This window comes from Caenorhabditis elegans, chromosome III (assembly GCF_000002985.6).
Source record: "Caenorhabditis elegans chromosome III".
In the NCBI taxonomy this organism is placed as follows: Eukaryota; Metazoa; Nematoda; class Chromadorea; order Rhabditida; family Rhabditidae; genus Caenorhabditis; species Caenorhabditis elegans.
Window position 1 is genome coordinate 6,897,331 of NC_003281.10, and position 15,431 is coordinate 6,912,761.

The following is a 15,431-nucleotide window of genomic DNA, read 5'->3' on the forward strand; positions in this document are numbered from 1 at the left end:
TCCACCTCCAATTCATAATTTTTACGAGGTCATTGTATCCTTTAACACTTTTAAAGAGTAAAAAACGTTCAGCAAACTCATGAAAACAGAAATTCTCTAAATTTCCCAAAAAGTCAATTTTTCGAACATTTGGCAATTTGCCAAAACTTTGTCTGAAAGATTTCAAAAAATCTAGGATATTTCAGAATATAATAATTTGAATAATTTTTAGTATATTTTGACAAAATTCCTACTAGCGCTACTCCAAATACTGTATTTCTTTCGAAATTTAAGACTATTTCCAAAGAATAGTTTGCAGTAAAGAACACAATTTACTTCTATAAATAGAATTATCTAACCGTAGACTAGTTCCTTTCTTTTCAGTTAATCATTCCATCTTCAAAAGTCATTTTCCTCGTTCTCCGTTTCGTTGTAGTCCCCAGTCTCTATGTCACAGATCTGTCCATGTGAATTGCACATGAAGTGGGTGGAGTCAGATGTCTCATTTTCTCTGCGTCTCAACCGCTCCGCCTTCAACATTTTCCTCCATCATTTCGTCTTCATTCTCTTTTCTCTCCACTGATCATTAGCACTTTTCCTCTTCTCTCTCTCTTTCTTCTGATTGAAATTTCAACTGTTGAAATTTTGATTTTTTTTTCTTCGTTTTGAAACCTGTTTTTAAGATCTAAATTTTGTGTTTTTCCAGCAAAATTCTTGCGCCGTTAACACAATGGAGTTGCAAAGAAAGCGCAGTTTTAACACATCTACAGTATCCCATGACTTTAGAAAAGAGTTCAAGGGCTCCTTGTAGGTTAAGCTTCAATTGCCTAACTAACTTGAATATTCAATTTTTCAGTTTGGAAACCAAATACCGTAAAGTGAAGAAAGACGGAAAGAAGAACGGACTCAAGTCGATTGCTGAATGGCTATTCACAAAGACATCTGCCAAGAAAAATGGAGCACCAGTGACGTCATCAGCTGAGAAAGTTTGTGCGAATATGGTGACAGTTAAAGAGAAGCCAACGTATTTTGATGTGAGTTTTTCGGGTAAAAAACAATTTTATCAGAAAAAAATAGTATTTAGTCAAGAAAGTATATGAACGTTCGTATTTTCGACAGTTGATATATTTGCATAAATAGGAATTTCAAAATTTTTGAGCCGTAGGTTCAAAGGGACGTACCATATCAAAATTTAAGTTAAGTTAAATAAATGAAACTGCAAAAATATGTTTTGTTCTATGCCACCATCAACATGAATTATAACCAGTATGTTCAATGAACAGACTCAAACGTTTTTTCGTTTCCTGTTCAGGAAATTTTGATCAAAAACAAGACACCGGGCATCCCCCGGGAACAGCTGTCCCTCTGGAAGTCTTATGATTTCTCTCCACAGATATGTGTTAAACCAAACTTCACGTGAAGTACATGAAGAAACCTAGTGACGTAAAACATAGTAGATGTTAGACAAAACGTACTTTTTTAAATGATAAGGTGATTGGGATCAATCACATGATTTCTTTTTGTAGTTCTCAAATTTAGTGGTCTCTGTTTTTAGTTTTTATAGTCTTATTTTCAGCGCATCCCAAATGAAATTCTATTTGAAATTTTGGAAAACTGCAAATCCACGGAGCCATCCACTGTTCTCGCTGCGCGAAGATTATCCCGACGATTTAATGCATGTATGGATCATATTGCTGATGTTAAAATTAATGTGGTAAGTTACTTTTCTTTTAAATTTAATTCCTTCTAATTTTAAAATTTCAGCTCTCCCGCCTTGTGATTTCTGGACTCGGAAAGAAGGGGATTGAAATGCGATGGGTTAGCTATGAAGGTCAGAAGACAAAAACTACAGTAGTCCCATGGAGTACGGTTAGATCACCGAGAAGTTCGTTTGAGTTCAACTTTAGACGATTTGCAATTCAAAGAATTCTGTTAAAGGTAGGTTTACAAGGTTGAACTATAGAAAAATCAATGAAATATTTAATTTCAGAATGTTCCACTTTCGGATGATTTGATCGAATTTCTGCGTCGCCAATTTCAGTATGCAGATCTCACAAAACTGATTCAACTTTCCCTATCTCAAGTTGATTTCTCATTATCCAACTGCCTCTCCCTTCATCGATTCCTTGCCCCTGTCGCAAAAACACTTGAAATCTTCGAAATCACTCAATGTACTGGAATGCGAGCAGATTCGGTAACTGACGAGCATTTGGCTCAACTGGATGCTCCAACGGTTCGTAGAATTTGCATTGATGGAGTACGATTCGCGTCGAATGCCACACGTAATCTGGATATTGGAGACGGAGCATTGAGACATTTTGCAAGACTTGGAGCATTTCCAACAATGATTCTGGATCGATGTGCAGTTACAACTAATACAGTATGTGATTACACAAAAGAATGGTTCGAGCAGTGTAATGAATCGGAAAAGCAGTTGAGAAGTCAAGTATGCACAGTCAAGAGGTGTCCAAAAGTTAAAGGTGAGTAAAAACCACGAGCTTTAAAATTATTATTAACCTAAAAGTAAAATTGTTGAAACCAAACTACATTTTTTGAAAAGTCAGGTCGACTTTTGTCAGAACGTATTCCAGACGCGAAATTGTCCGATTTTTTGCCAAGAATACGGTACCAGGTCTCGGCACGGCAAATTTTTGGAATCTTCAAAAAGGTGCGCGCCTATAAAGACTACTGTATCGTCAAGCTTTCATTTCTGCGGAATCGTCACAACGATTTGAAATTACAGTACTCCTTTAAAGGCGCACACACCTGTCGCATTCAACCAAAATTGTCGTGTCGAGGCCGGTTACCGTATTTTGAAGCAAAAATCACAGCTTTAATACATAATCAATAAACTATAATATATTCCAGGATCTCAATTTGAATCCGAATGCCTTCGACGTGGACTTCGATGCAAAAATCGCCGTGGCTCGGGCTCATTGACATTGTATAATGTGCAGGAGGAAAATACAAAACGCGAATTTACAATTGCTCTGGCAGCTCTTGAAGACAAAGAATTGGCTGAAAAACTGAAAATCTCCGAACAAAATTGCAATAATAACAATCTTCTGACTGTTCCACCTTCCTTCCAACTTTAATCAATTCATAGAATTTATTTTCCAATTGATCCCCCCTTATCTCTCGATTTCCCAAACATTTTGGGTTTTAGAAATTGTCTTTATAAGACCACAACTTCAAAATGACGTGTGCCTACTTGTATTTGTACTTGTATATTTTCTTGTTTCGGGTTTCTATTTTTCTAAATTTTCGAATTTCTGATGAAGATTTCATCGTTTCATAATAATTCTTTAACATGGAAACAACAGAAGGGGAACATATAAAATTAGAACGGGGATATTCTTTGAGAATAAATTAAAGCATTTGAACCATCTACGTTAAAACGAATAAACACAACAAAAAAATGATAAAATAAATGAAACATGATTAAATGAATATTCACATGAATGGAATATTATGGATGCTTCTTTTTCGAACGGCGTTTCTTCTTGTCTTCCTGAAAAATTATGGAATTTTATTAAATTTTAGCTGATATAATTTTGAGACTTAATTAAAATTGTAAAATTAGCACACTTATCACTCTAACGTGACCGATAATCATAATGAAACACTACAAAATTCTTAGATTTCTCAAATTTCAAGTCAAAGTTTTTTTTTGTAAATTGCAACCTTTTCAAAAATGTGAAATTTTTGGGTGATTTAGGGATTTTTGGCGAATTTTTTTGATTTATCAGATTCGAGAAAAAAATTTAACGCAATTGAGATATAAGAAAATGAAGAAAATGTCTGAAATTCTGGCCGACTTCTAAAATTATGATATGTGAAACAAAAAATGTTCTCTGTAATTTTTCGGTATCAATAAATTATACTTTATGTTTCAAGTAAGAGCCAAAATCTTTCCAGTCGACTTCTGCCACGTCAGTGCATTCCCATTCATCATTCGATTTTTCGATTTCAACCATAACAGGGCGGAACACATAGTTTTGTCTGAAAAAATGCAACGGAATTTAAAAAATTATAAATTGAAAGTTAAAACGCCGCAAAAATCTCACCGTTCCTGGGGGTCTTTGAATCGGAACCAATTGTCAAATCCTTCATATCCTAACAAATCGAGTAATTTCTTCATATTTTTTGTAGTCACATTGATAAACATTTGACCGGAGAAGTCCATAACTCGCACCTGAAGTTTTTTTGTAACGATACTTCCCAAAAACTAAAATTCAAAAAATTATCTAAATTCAGCTAAAATCTCAAACTTTGTCAACTTGACAATGTCACAACTCGCAGAAGTGAGTTCCGACCGCCGCACCACTGACAAGTCGGAAAAATTTGAGATTTTAGCTGAAAATAGGCTATTTATCCAAAACATTAAAAATGTTCTATATTAGGAAATAGGCAATATAAATATAAAGAACATACTCTAGAATACATCGACAATTCAGATTTTCCTTGGGAATCCTTACAAAACTCGCATTGATTCGCTGCTTCTGGGAGAGAGTGTTTGCATTTCGAACATCTGAAACCAATATTATTATATTAATTATCAAGGAATCAGTATGTACCCTGCATAAAAATCCAAATTTAAATCGAGTAAGTTAACTTGGACAACTGTTTTTTTGATTTTCGTGTCTGACAATTCGTGGATAACTGAAATAATAATTTTTTTAGGTGAAAACTCGAAATGGCTCACATCTGGGTTTGATGCAAAACGGCTTCTTGGCAATTGAATGGCGTCGGATACCGGATTTCGCACCATTTTCCTTATTTTTCAGAACTCTATCAATATAGATTTCTGTAACATCGCCTGAGCTTGCTGAAAGTTTACGAAAAATTAAATCAATAGCTACAATCGATTGAGCATTACATTTTTTACAGACTTCCGCGTCGACATGAATTCTGTCGCCAAATTTAATATCAGAGCCACGATTGTAGCTACAAGTGGCCAGGATTAGAGGAGTTGAGCTGGATTCTTGAAGAATAATTCGGAATTTATCCTTTTCGTAGATTCGAGAAACACGCAAAACATCGGCGTGGATTTCTGAAAAAAGACTCCGGATTACGAGAATTACGGAATAAAGAACAGTTTTCAAAAAGGAGAGCCAATTCTAGAGCTTAACTAACCTTTAAACTCCTTCTTCTTTTCTTTTTTCGAATGTTTTTTACTTTTTTTAGAAGAACTGCTGGTTGATTTTTTTGCTGGTGGAGCTTCGAAATCTTCGAAACCGCCGCTAGCCGGCCGTTTTGTAGTTGTTGAGCTCGTTCTGAAAAGAAAAACTTCGAGCTAGATAGCACCTTTGAAACTTACCCTTCTCTTCGAAACGGTGAAACGAAAGCGCTCGACCCATTGTTTTTGCGCACGAGAGGGGAAGAAAATCCGCCTTTAGACGAGGATTTGCTCTTGAGATCACTCTGAATTTGAAATTTTTTATATTAGAAGAATAAATGTGTTGTCGAAGTTAATTTCAGAATATGTTCCATTATTTCCTTTTAATTCCAAAGCTTACATTCAACATCTTCTTTGATTTATCAATCGATTCCTGCTTCACATCAATTCGGATACCAGCCGCTGTTGAAAAAACCGGTTCCATTGATATCGGTACGCCTTTCGGCTCATCAAAGCTGTCTGGTTCAGATATTGTGTCGAAACTGTCTTTTCTGAAAACAAAGAATTGCAATTCATGTATGTTTCTCAATTTTCTTGCTATAACAATAAAATAAATCTTGACTAACACTTTTTTAGATGAGTCACCCATCGGTCGATGTCACAATATTCTGGTAAAGTCTGAAAATTTCATTTTGAGTTCAGAAATTTGAGATTTCAATTGAAAAAAAGGGAAAAAATTAAATTTTTGTTTTTCAAATAAACTGAGAATTTTACTGTCCGGTGGAGCGTAATTGCATTATTTCCTTTTTGAGAAAAAAATTGCGACACTAATTTATTTATTTCCGCCTTTTCTTCTAATTTCGTAATGCAAAATCAATTATCTCACAAATTATAACACGAACCGTTTCTGCCGTTTAAAACTGTGGAAATAATTATATTTATGTGCGGTTTTCATTCATAAAACGAGGGGAAACCCCCAATTGACCTTTCCTCTCTGAATAAAAAAGCAAAGCAAATATTAAATCCGTGTATTTTTTGCGTCATTCTTTTCTATCTCTTACTCTTTTTGCCCCCGCAGTAATAAAGATCTAGAGAAATAGAGAAGAAAAGGAGAAAGTGAGGAAAAAAAATACATGCTCGCAGAGTTCGAAGCTTTGGTCTAACTAGTTGAGATTTCTTCCCAGCTTGATGTTTTTCCGGGTCGCTTTTTCCTTTCATCTCTTAAATTTTCATTTTCCATTTCTTGGGTATTTTCTTTTGATAATCAAATTAAAGAAAAAGCACTCGATTTTAGGTGCAATCATTCAAAAAATTCTTTTGATAAAATAATCACCTTATCACCATTTTAATGTCATTCCCGCCATGAAAACCTGATTTTACAGTCTAAACCTTTCCTATTTTCTCATGATGACGCTCTGATTTTTTTTAATTTCTCGACATAAATTTAATTTCAGCCAAACTTCAAAATGGCTCCATTGCCACGTGTGAAATGTTATTTCGATGTGGTCTGTCCCAATTCATGGATCACTATTCAGGTACATTTGTAATCTAGAAAAACTTGTTTTGATACAATTTAAACTGAAAGATTTTGTTTTTCCGGGTTTTCATTTCCATTGCCCTTCAGAATCATGTGCTTCACGTGAAATAGAAATGGGTCGCATGTGAAAAATAGATAGATCTCAGCCCTTTTTGAATGTTTTATTATTCCCGAAAATAAAAAAAGATGGAAAGAAAATCAAATATAATTTTCAGGCTCTTACATCACACAATTCTCTATTCGAGCGTATAGATTTTGAGCCAGTTTGTGATTTTAAAATTGGAATTCTTCATAATGCTCAAATCTGGAACCAACGTCGACAAGTACACAATTCGAGACTTTGGAAAACGAAAATAGGTAAGTAGTTTGAAAATATATAGAAATCCAAATAATCGCGGGAAAGTTATTTCAGAAGTTCCAGAGCAAGCAGAAAGCGAAGAAACACTCTCAGAAATGGGAATTCTACAAAAAATCGACGAGCGTGGCAAGAAACTTATTGGTTGTGAGCGTGTCGTGCCACCTGTAGATTGGAAAAACGTTAGATTGATTTCGAATATTTATTCTCAAACAAATATTTTTAGACCTACAAAACAGCGGTAGCACGTGGATCGGTCATCCCTCAGCTGTTCCTCACTTCAATCCGTGAACAATACCCAGACCTCTATGAAAAAGCAATTCATCACTTGGGAAAACGGCTCTGGGAGCAGCGACTTCCAGTTCACTACGGGTGTCACATGTCTACAGTATGCCGTGAACTTGGAATCTCATTCAAAATCGCAGAAGACATTGTGGCTCGTCTCTCATCTCCAGAAAATCGATCGATACTACACAAAAATTGCAAAGAAGCCGTGGATTTCAAAGTAAATTTTAATTTTCTAGAAATAAAATCAAGAATTTCCTTTTTCAGCTTACTGAAGCACCCGGATTAATCTTGTTAACTGATGAAGGAGACACTATAAAAGTTGATAAAATCAATGATATTTTTGATGATAATATCATGATTTCCAAGCTCTCAAGTGTATCATCAAGCCAACCAGTCGAGCAAAAAATGTCTGCAAATCGACTTTAAATTTAGTTTTTTTGTTTCCAATTCTTCCTTCCTCACCCACCTTTTTCTTCATATTTACCCACTTTTATTGCACTTTACTCGCATCAGTTTAGTCTTTTTTTTTCCCAAATCCTGTACCCTCTACGGTGATTATAATCAATTCGATCAAATTCATTGTGTTATCCTCCGGTTCAATTTATTCCACCCATCTCCAATTTAGTATATTTCCTTTCTCTGTTACCAAATGATTGCATAAATAGACATATTTTTCTTCTTACCGCTAAGACCACATAAGAGGAAGAAAAGAAGTTCACCAATCACGAACACTTTCTGAAAACCGAGTGATACATCCACATTTTTAAAGATTTCTATTGACGATAGAACATGATAAAGTTGCAGTTAATGAGCGAACAATGACAGTGAATAAAATAATTACGTTGAAAATTTTTAATTTTGGAATTGAAACGGAGTGTAAAAATTCTAAAATTAAAACAAATATTCAAACAAGTATGTTTTTATTGAAGTGAATTCAGAACGCGAACTTTTAATTTTATTATCGAAAAACTCTGATACAATATTTAAATTTTAATATTTCGTATTCTTTTAATTTTATAAGCCTAAAATACAGTTTCATCGCGAATTCAGTGATGTTGGATATAGTGTTGCTCAGTGAAGTAAGGTTTTTTACTATTTTCTTCATCTGGAAAATGCCATCCAGTGTGCTCGTAAAATTTGGTGTACTCTGATTTGTAATACTCTGTATATTTTCAGATATTTGTATATATCATCATAACGATTTCCTTGATGACTGCGTGCAAAAACAAGAAATCGAAATCTTCTCGATCAGCTGAAGCTGCTCCAAGCGTTCAGAGCCTTCTGAGTCCAAGTATCCCTAAAAGCCGCACCTTCAAAACTATCAGGATCTTCAACTCCTACTCATCCAATCCAAATACAGTTATGGCTCCAGCTCCGACAGCAGCGAGAGTGCCCGAAAACCGAGAGAAAGAGGGAAAGACCGAGGTTAGCAACGATATGAAATAACATAAAAAATAACCTGATTTTTTAAATAGAAATCTCTAAATTCGGCATTCGATGAAAAATTTTTCGAGAACAAAAGCGCCGGAACGTCGGAAGTTGTTTAACTGAACGATAATAACTGTTTCAAATATGAATGAACACAATGTATTTTAAGAATGCTTTTAAAATAACCCGGAAAAGCAGAATGTCTTTATAAATCACTCTATTTATTTATTTATTTATTTATTTATTCATCATGGAAACAAAAAGAATATGATAAGAAAAACATAACCGGTTATGATATTTACACGTGTAGATGATAACTTCAGACACACTTCAGACTTAGCAGTTTCTGTGTGAAATTCGCGTAGATCACATGTAGATCACAAAATATTTATCTAATATTTTGTTTTTCTATTGCTTTATCACAAATTAGTTCTAAAATCTAAGCGTGATCTAGGCGAATTTTGGAAAGAAACTGTTAAAAATGATGACTAAACGCGCTGCAAGATCATTCCGCATAAAAGCGCCTGACCATTTAGAGGTATCCAATTTTAGTTTATTGTCGAGATCACTCAGTTTATTTCCCGTGTTCAATTTACACATTCACTTGGTAGTTTATCGACTTATTTTCGCTAACTTATCTCTTTTCGTTGTCGTGATTTTTTCCAAATTTATAGGTAATCATTAAAACAAATGGCGCCACACATACAAATAGCCCCTCTTCTACGCCTAACGGATCTTCTCCGTCTTCTCATTAGCCGAGGAATGCTCATAACCCAGTCCAACAATCATCTGCATCTCAAAGTGCCAAAAACGGCGTTCAACAACATGGATCTCCTTCTCTATCGAATGCTGCATCAGCAACGATCATTCTCCGAAATCTGGCTTCCATAGTGACACAGGTTTGTAATTTTTTTGGGGTTTTATTAAAATATCAATAAAAAATAACTTCTTAGCAATTTTTCATTTAATTGTTTCCCTTCGCTCTCTATATATTGTTTCTAAAGTTTTTCTAATGAACCAATTCATTGCCAATTTCCAAGTATACTCATCTCATTAAGTACAAATTAGTATTGCACGAAGATCAACGAAAAGCCAAAAGTTCAGAACGAGTTTCTTGAAAGTTTGAGGAATTTGCAATTCAAAATTGATAGTTTTTTGACAATTTTGTACGAAGAACAAAGTCTAATGAAACAAAAATTGAGGGAAAGGTAGGTAACGAGTGAAGAGGCGTCATAGTTACCTGAAAACATACAGTTCACAAAAATTGATTTGTTAAATATTTAAATATTTAGCCAGACGTTTGTTTGAGATTATTAAAAACAATTAATCAGAAACAGGACAAAAATTGACAAATTTTTCTGACCACGTATTTCATGTGAAAAAATAATGATAATAATTATAATTATTATTATTATTCATATTCATATTCATATCGTCATTACAAAGTTTCAACAAATCTCGGTTCGGTCGAGTCATTTTAAGGCCCTGTAAGTTAAGCTTCCCAGTTACTCAATAATTTATTTAATTTCAGAATTCAATCAAGAGAAATAATAAAACATCTAAAAATGAACGGAGATCTCTTTGTTATAATTTTTAATTTCTGCATTATCACTTTTTCCGTTTATCTTGGGATTGGGTGCAAGAAAAAGAAAGTTCGTTTTTCAAATTTATTTTCTTCGATTTTCGATTAACATTTCAGAACAAAGACTTAATAAGTACAAGGAAAAATAAGACCCCAATAGGATCACCAGCTTCTACATCGGAACATGAGAAAATTGTCATTCCAACGCCACGTAATTAATTTAAAAAAGAAGACTTTAATGACTATAACTTTATTTTCAGCACCTGCACCTCCAATGGTTGCTCGTGAAGCAAATGACAACGAAACAATTAATGATGCAAAGTCTGATTGGGGAGATCTTCCGGCTTAAGATGGATCTTTCAAATGATTTTGGTTGAATAAATAAGTTTTCATTATGGATTGATAGAGAAATTCAAGTAGAATTCTACTACAGTATTGTTGAAGCTGTAAGCTAGAAATCGAGACACTACATATTTTAAGTTGTCGAGACATGGTTCCAAATTTTGAAAAATAAAATTGGGACAAACTGTACCAAATAGTATCAGTGAGGAAAGTAGAAAATCACAAAAGATGCTCGTGTTTTGGAACTATTAAAATCACTTCTCATGTTATTTCAACACTTCGACACAGTGATTCCATGCTGTGGAGGCGTCATGGGCGTCTCTTTCCGCCGCCTCGCCTCTAGGCGGGGAGGCTTTTTTTGACATCAGATACAATTGTACAACATGGCATCTTAAGACGCCATGTTGTCGAATGTGAGCGTTTTTTGCTACTCTACATCAACGATTTCGGTTTTATTTTAATTCAAGCATATTTTAAGACCATCATTTGTTCGTGGAAATCTGTACGGTACCAGAGACATGCAAACTTAGTAGAATATCCAAAAACCTAACCCCAAACCTGGACACTTCGAAAACTTGGACAGTGCGAACTGAACATTTCTAATATGTTTTCCAGTATCCAAATTCTATTTTGCAGTGCAAAACACATCAATTTGTATTCTTCTCCATTTCTTTTGCCTTGTGCTTTATACTTAAGATCTCATGCACTCAGTGTACCCCTTCTTACTAATTCTAATCTGATCATCAACATCGCGCGTATTAGTAAGACATGCGGCTCTTTTTTTAATGAAAAAATAAGAAGATATTCAAGAAAAAGTTGTAATGTAGGCGTTCTTTTGCAAGAATCTAGTAGGCGGTGGATGAGAAGAAAGGTCAGATGTTTGCAAAACATTAGATATAATAATATCACTTTTTCAATATTTGTTTGAGATTAAAATATCATCAATAAAGTTTTCCTGTGTGAACATTATGAAATAAGAAATGTTTATGTTTCTTTGCGATTTTCCAAACAATTCATATGTTCTTGTAACTTTGAAATATGTTTTATTCACATTCTCAATTTAATATTGCAACTTACTCATTCAACCTTTTCATCATTAGTTTTATGATTTCCAATGAACAGATTAAGAAAATTCAAGCCACTTTTCACGCTTCAGCACTAGAAAGTTTCTAGTAGAAATATATTCAAACAATAAACTTCCAAATCAGTTAGTTGTCCCTGGATCTCTAGATAACGCTTGAGACAATTGTTTTAAGTTCATATTTTTGAAAGTAAAAACTTATCTAGTTTTTTAGAACTGTGATATACTCAAAAATGAACCCACAAAAATCTTTTTTGCCTATTAAAAAGGACTTTTGCGAAGTTTTTCAATTTCGATTTCAGCTCGTTGAAAACTTTGAAAATCTTCATAGGAAAAAAACTTAGAACAATTGTTTAAGAAACACTTTTTTCTTCCGTTGGTATTTAAATTAATTGAAACATTTGTTATGCTGAACATAATATCTTTAAAAAATTTCACAATTCAAGAAAAATCTATAGTCTATCTTGGCAAATTATTCTACAACTACCTTGAGAAATTATCATTATCAAATTTGTATCATGTTCGAGTGTGATTTAAAAGTCAAAGCAAAGAAAAGTAATGTAACTAAAATTTAGTAGATTATTTTGTAAAAAGTAGAAAAACCAAGAAAATTTCATAACTTCCTGCTTCCTGTTCAGTTGAAAACGACAATTTAAATAAATATAGATAGAATATAAAGACACACACACAAAAAATAACACGACGAAACAAAAAGATTTTCGAAGATCTTTTCTTCACAGAGTACACATTTTTCATATCGGAAAAGGTTATGTCACACACACAAACAATGACAGTTTAGAAAATTATCAGAGAGGTTTTTGTTGGTGGAGGAGGGGGAGGAGTTGGTTCAAAAAACAAACAGACTAGGAACTGATTGGAGAAGGTTTTTGAGAAGGAAAAGATGAAGAAGATGACGATGAGCAGAACAGAATCGCATGTCAGAGCAGATGAGCGCAATAAAACCAATCGATAATCAAAACGAGGACCATAAATGTTTCTGAAAATTTTCGAGATTAAAATGGGATTCAGAAATATCAAGTGTACCTCATCGTCGACCAGCTCCAGACAATTTGTTGAGGTTCATGCTGAGAAGACCGTTGATAAGTTCCGCGTTTGAGCTGCAATGAAAACATGAGAAATTCACTGGACCAAGAAAACATGTGTTTTGAATCGTAAAAAAGACTAGTTTAACTGATGCCATAGCTTCAGTTTAGCGCTCATACGTAACTGTACGCAAGGCTGATAAGTTATGGTATAACTTATGAACCAATACTTTTTGGGCAGGTTCAAACTGAGCAGATCAGAAATCAATATAAAAAATGACTCATACTCTCTTGATTGAAAAACGTTAGAATTCATAATTAAAAGTACCGAAAATTTGTGAAAAATATGCTCGAATTAGAAGTTCTGTCTTCATTCTTACCTGCATACATACTTACTTACCTACCATTTTTGGCGTTTGCCTAGGGCAGTTAAGCGTATTTCTCATTTTCATTTTTAAATGTATTTTATTTCAATTTAAACATACAGTCCTAAAGGTAGGCATACTCCACACCTGCCTACCTACATGCCTAACCAGTGGCATTTGTCCTCATTTCAATTATCTTGTTGAAAATTCAACTGAGAAATAAAAATATTTTCTTTGGCAGTAGGCATAAGGTAGGCAGGTGTAGATCGATTGGAAAATGGTAATTTTGGTGTCAGATGTCAATATGTTCAAATTGAGTTAAATCAATTTCACAAAAAAGTTTATAATTGAATGCTATAACGTTTTGGTTCAGTATGAGAGCATTTCTCTAACTTTTTAATATTTAGAAAGAATTATAATAAACAAATTTGTATTTTTTCAGCTAATTATAAATAGATCTACTTTTAAACCGTGGAGGTACCAGGTTAAACAAACGAATGATAAAAAACTAACCGTTTTCCGACAGCTGACAATTTTCCCAAATCCATTCCGATGAGTCCGTTGATAAGCTCGGCGTTGCTGCGTTTTACGAACTGAACATCATCGTACATCTGATACTATAAAAACATGGATTTCTTTTTCATCAAAAAGCTTACCCTTACTCTCTTCAAATTCCGTTATAGGACTTTGATGATGCTACTCTATTTTTCTCCTTTTTTTTCTATTTTAAAATCAAATTTCACGTCATTTTGCACAACAAAATTGTGATGTTCCACTACTACATTGTTCTTTGCCGTAAATACTATTTTATTCTATGCACTTTTAGTAGTGTGATTTTTCTTTTTTTTTCCAATTTCACAACAAAAAACATAGAAAACCACCCACCAAGGGGTCAACGGATGTTCGTCAGTTTCCGAGGCATCTAATCAAGACAGAGGATAGGTTTTTGGCTTCTTTAGTGCTTTTCTTGTGAATCTTTGATTTTTGTTTGATTTTGAAAAGTCAAATTATCATCGGATGATTGAATTCTATAGAATAAGAACACTTTTTTTTAATTCTGCAGGTTTTGATGATACCTTCTGACACCAAACTAATAAAGGCAGTCAAGCTCGAAATGTATTGACACTGCTGACTGCGTTCCAAGGCAGGCACATCTTGCGTTCGTTGCCTGGTTCACGTCGCGTGCCTACTGGGCAGGCAATTCGGCTAATGTAGGTGTCATTTCAGAGAAGGTTTACCTGCCTTGTAGGAACGAAAGAAGGAATTTTCATACTCTCCCAGCGTGCCTACTGTACTGGGCAGGCACAGCTCTCCTGGACCTTCGCAGTGACTCGACGAAAATTTTGGTTCATGGCAAAAAAAGAAAAAGTATGTTTCTCTGTTAGGCAAGTATGCGGACATCTTTTGTCTGCCGAGGCTTAGGAAATATTTATTTGAAAGCCAAACATTTTAATCATGACCTAGCTATCATTTTATAAGTTCTTAATATTACTGTCTTAAACTAACTGAACCTGTGTTCTTGGGCACTATGATTTTTTGAGCATTTTCTTTGAAAACACTGAGAAATCTAACTTTCTTGGACGGTCAAGTAAATTGACTTGATCACAGAAGTTTCATATTTATTAAACCAGTTTGAAAACCCAAAACTCTAAAATCTAACCTGTGGAGCTCTGTATAAAAGAGGTGAAGCTGTAGATACAGCACAGAAGACAGCCAAAAGGGCAATCATTGAAATGATGAATCTGTTCATGTTGACGTTGAGTGAAGAAGGAAGAGGAAGAGCTGGAAAAGCTTGTTCACTTGGCTGTGAGGCACAAGTCGAATAGAATGAATGAGCACAACCGAGAGAGAGACAGATCTCTCTAGTTTTAGACTCCGCCTCTCTTCGACCCGCGCACCAAGAGGGAGCAACACGCCCACTTTTAAAACGCCCCGGAACCCGAGGTGAAAATATGACGGAAATTTGAGAGAAATAGAGAGAAAAGGAGATTGAAAAGTTTGAATTCGGAAGAAAGAAAAATGTCTGAATCATGTCGACGTCACTAGTGGGATAATCTTAATGAGATTGAGGAAAAACTTGCAAAAAATCAACTGCGACCTCAGGAATAGGAGTGCTCCATGCCAGACAAGGAAAGCTGAAGACTTGAAATCTTCAAAGGAGGAAGGTTGCACAGTTTTTGGCCATGAACTTATCAATTTTCAATCGACTGCGGTAAACTTTGATGAGTTTCAACAAACTTTCGAAAATACATCATGTTATCGATAAACTCTTCAAAAATCAGGAAAGTTTGTATAACCTGGAAAATCACAAG

General features: G+C 34.5%; 5 protein-coding genes across 7 annotated transcripts; 3 read left to right on the forward strand and 2 right to left on the reverse strand.

The window, feature by feature from the left end:
• Window positions 1-685: 685 nt before the first annotated feature.
• On the forward strand, window positions 686-3,275 carry T07E3.4 (F-box domain-containing protein). 2 transcript variants are annotated; one of them, NM_066100.6, is made up of 6 exons: window positions 686-786; window positions 836-1,013; window positions 1,556-1,693; window positions 1,744-1,917; window positions 1,970-2,459; window positions 2,848-3,275. In NM_066100.6, the coding sequence occupies exons 1-6, from the start codon at window positions 710-712 to the stop codon at window positions 3,072-3,074; spliced, it is 1,284 nt and encodes a 427-aa protein (NP_498501.1). In that variant the 5' UTR covers window positions 686-709; the 3' UTR covers window positions 3,075-3,275. The 2 variants fall into 2 exon arrangements, with proteins under 2 accessions (NP_498501.1, NP_001379989.1); NM_001392132.1 differs by having other exon boundaries at window positions 686-1,013; window positions 2,848-3,271.
• Window positions 3,238-5,776, reverse strand: brc-2 (DNA repair protein brc-2). The gene is made up of 11 exons (NM_066101.8): window positions 5,725-5,776; window positions 5,499-5,649; window positions 5,300-5,403; window positions 5,116-5,255; window positions 4,859-5,032; window positions 4,685-4,807; window positions 4,557-4,641; window positions 4,414-4,510; window positions 4,047-4,174; window positions 3,864-3,981; window positions 3,238-3,490 (listed from the first exon to the last, which is right to left on the reverse strand). Exons 1-11 carry the CDS (start codon window positions 5,745-5,747, stop codon window positions 3,449-3,451), a joined length of 1,185 nt encoding a protein of 394 aa, NP_498502.3. The 5' UTR covers window positions 5,748-5,776; the 3' UTR covers window positions 3,238-3,448.
• A 770-nt stretch (window positions 5,777-6,546) lies between these two features.
• On the forward strand, window positions 6,547-7,952 carry T07E3.3 (DSBA-like thioredoxin domain-containing protein). The gene is made up of 5 exons (NM_066102.4): window positions 6,547-6,633; window positions 6,851-6,992; window positions 7,048-7,172; window positions 7,217-7,495; window positions 7,543-7,952. Exons 1-5 carry the CDS (start codon window positions 6,565-6,567, stop codon window positions 7,702-7,704), a joined length of 777 nt encoding a protein of 258 aa, NP_498503.2. The 5' UTR covers window positions 6,547-6,564; the 3' UTR covers window positions 7,705-7,952.
• A 1,426-nt stretch (window positions 7,953-9,378) lies between these two features.
• On the forward strand, window positions 9,379-10,677 carry T07E3.2 (uncharacterized protein). Its single transcript, NM_066103.4, has 4 exons — window positions 9,379-9,605; window positions 10,238-10,358; window positions 10,406-10,499; window positions 10,549-10,677. Exons 2-4 carry the CDS (start codon window positions 10,272-10,274, stop codon window positions 10,635-10,637), a joined length of 270 nt encoding a protein of 89 aa, NP_498504.1. The 5' UTR covers window positions 9,379-9,605; window positions 10,238-10,271; the 3' UTR covers window positions 10,638-10,677.
• Window positions 10,678-12,259: 1,582 nt separating this feature from the next.
• Window positions 12,260-14,936, reverse strand: pdf-1 (Pigment dispersing factor homolog pdf-1). 2 transcript variants are annotated; one of them, NM_171878.7, is made up of 4 exons: window positions 14,780-14,935; window positions 13,633-13,736; window positions 12,756-12,829; window positions 12,260-12,708 (listed from the first exon to the last, which is right to left on the reverse strand). In NM_171878.7, the coding sequence occupies exons 1-3, from the start codon at window positions 14,867-14,869 to the stop codon at window positions 12,757-12,759; spliced, it is 267 nt and encodes an 88-aa protein (NP_741206.2). In that variant the 5' UTR covers window positions 14,870-14,935; the 3' UTR covers window positions 12,260-12,708; window position 12,756. The 2 variants fall into 2 exon arrangements, with proteins under 2 accessions (NP_741206.2, NP_001379990.1); NM_001392134.1 differs by having other exon boundaries at window positions 12,449-12,708; window positions 13,633-13,730; window positions 14,780-14,936.
• Window positions 14,937-15,431: the final 495 nt, after the last annotated feature.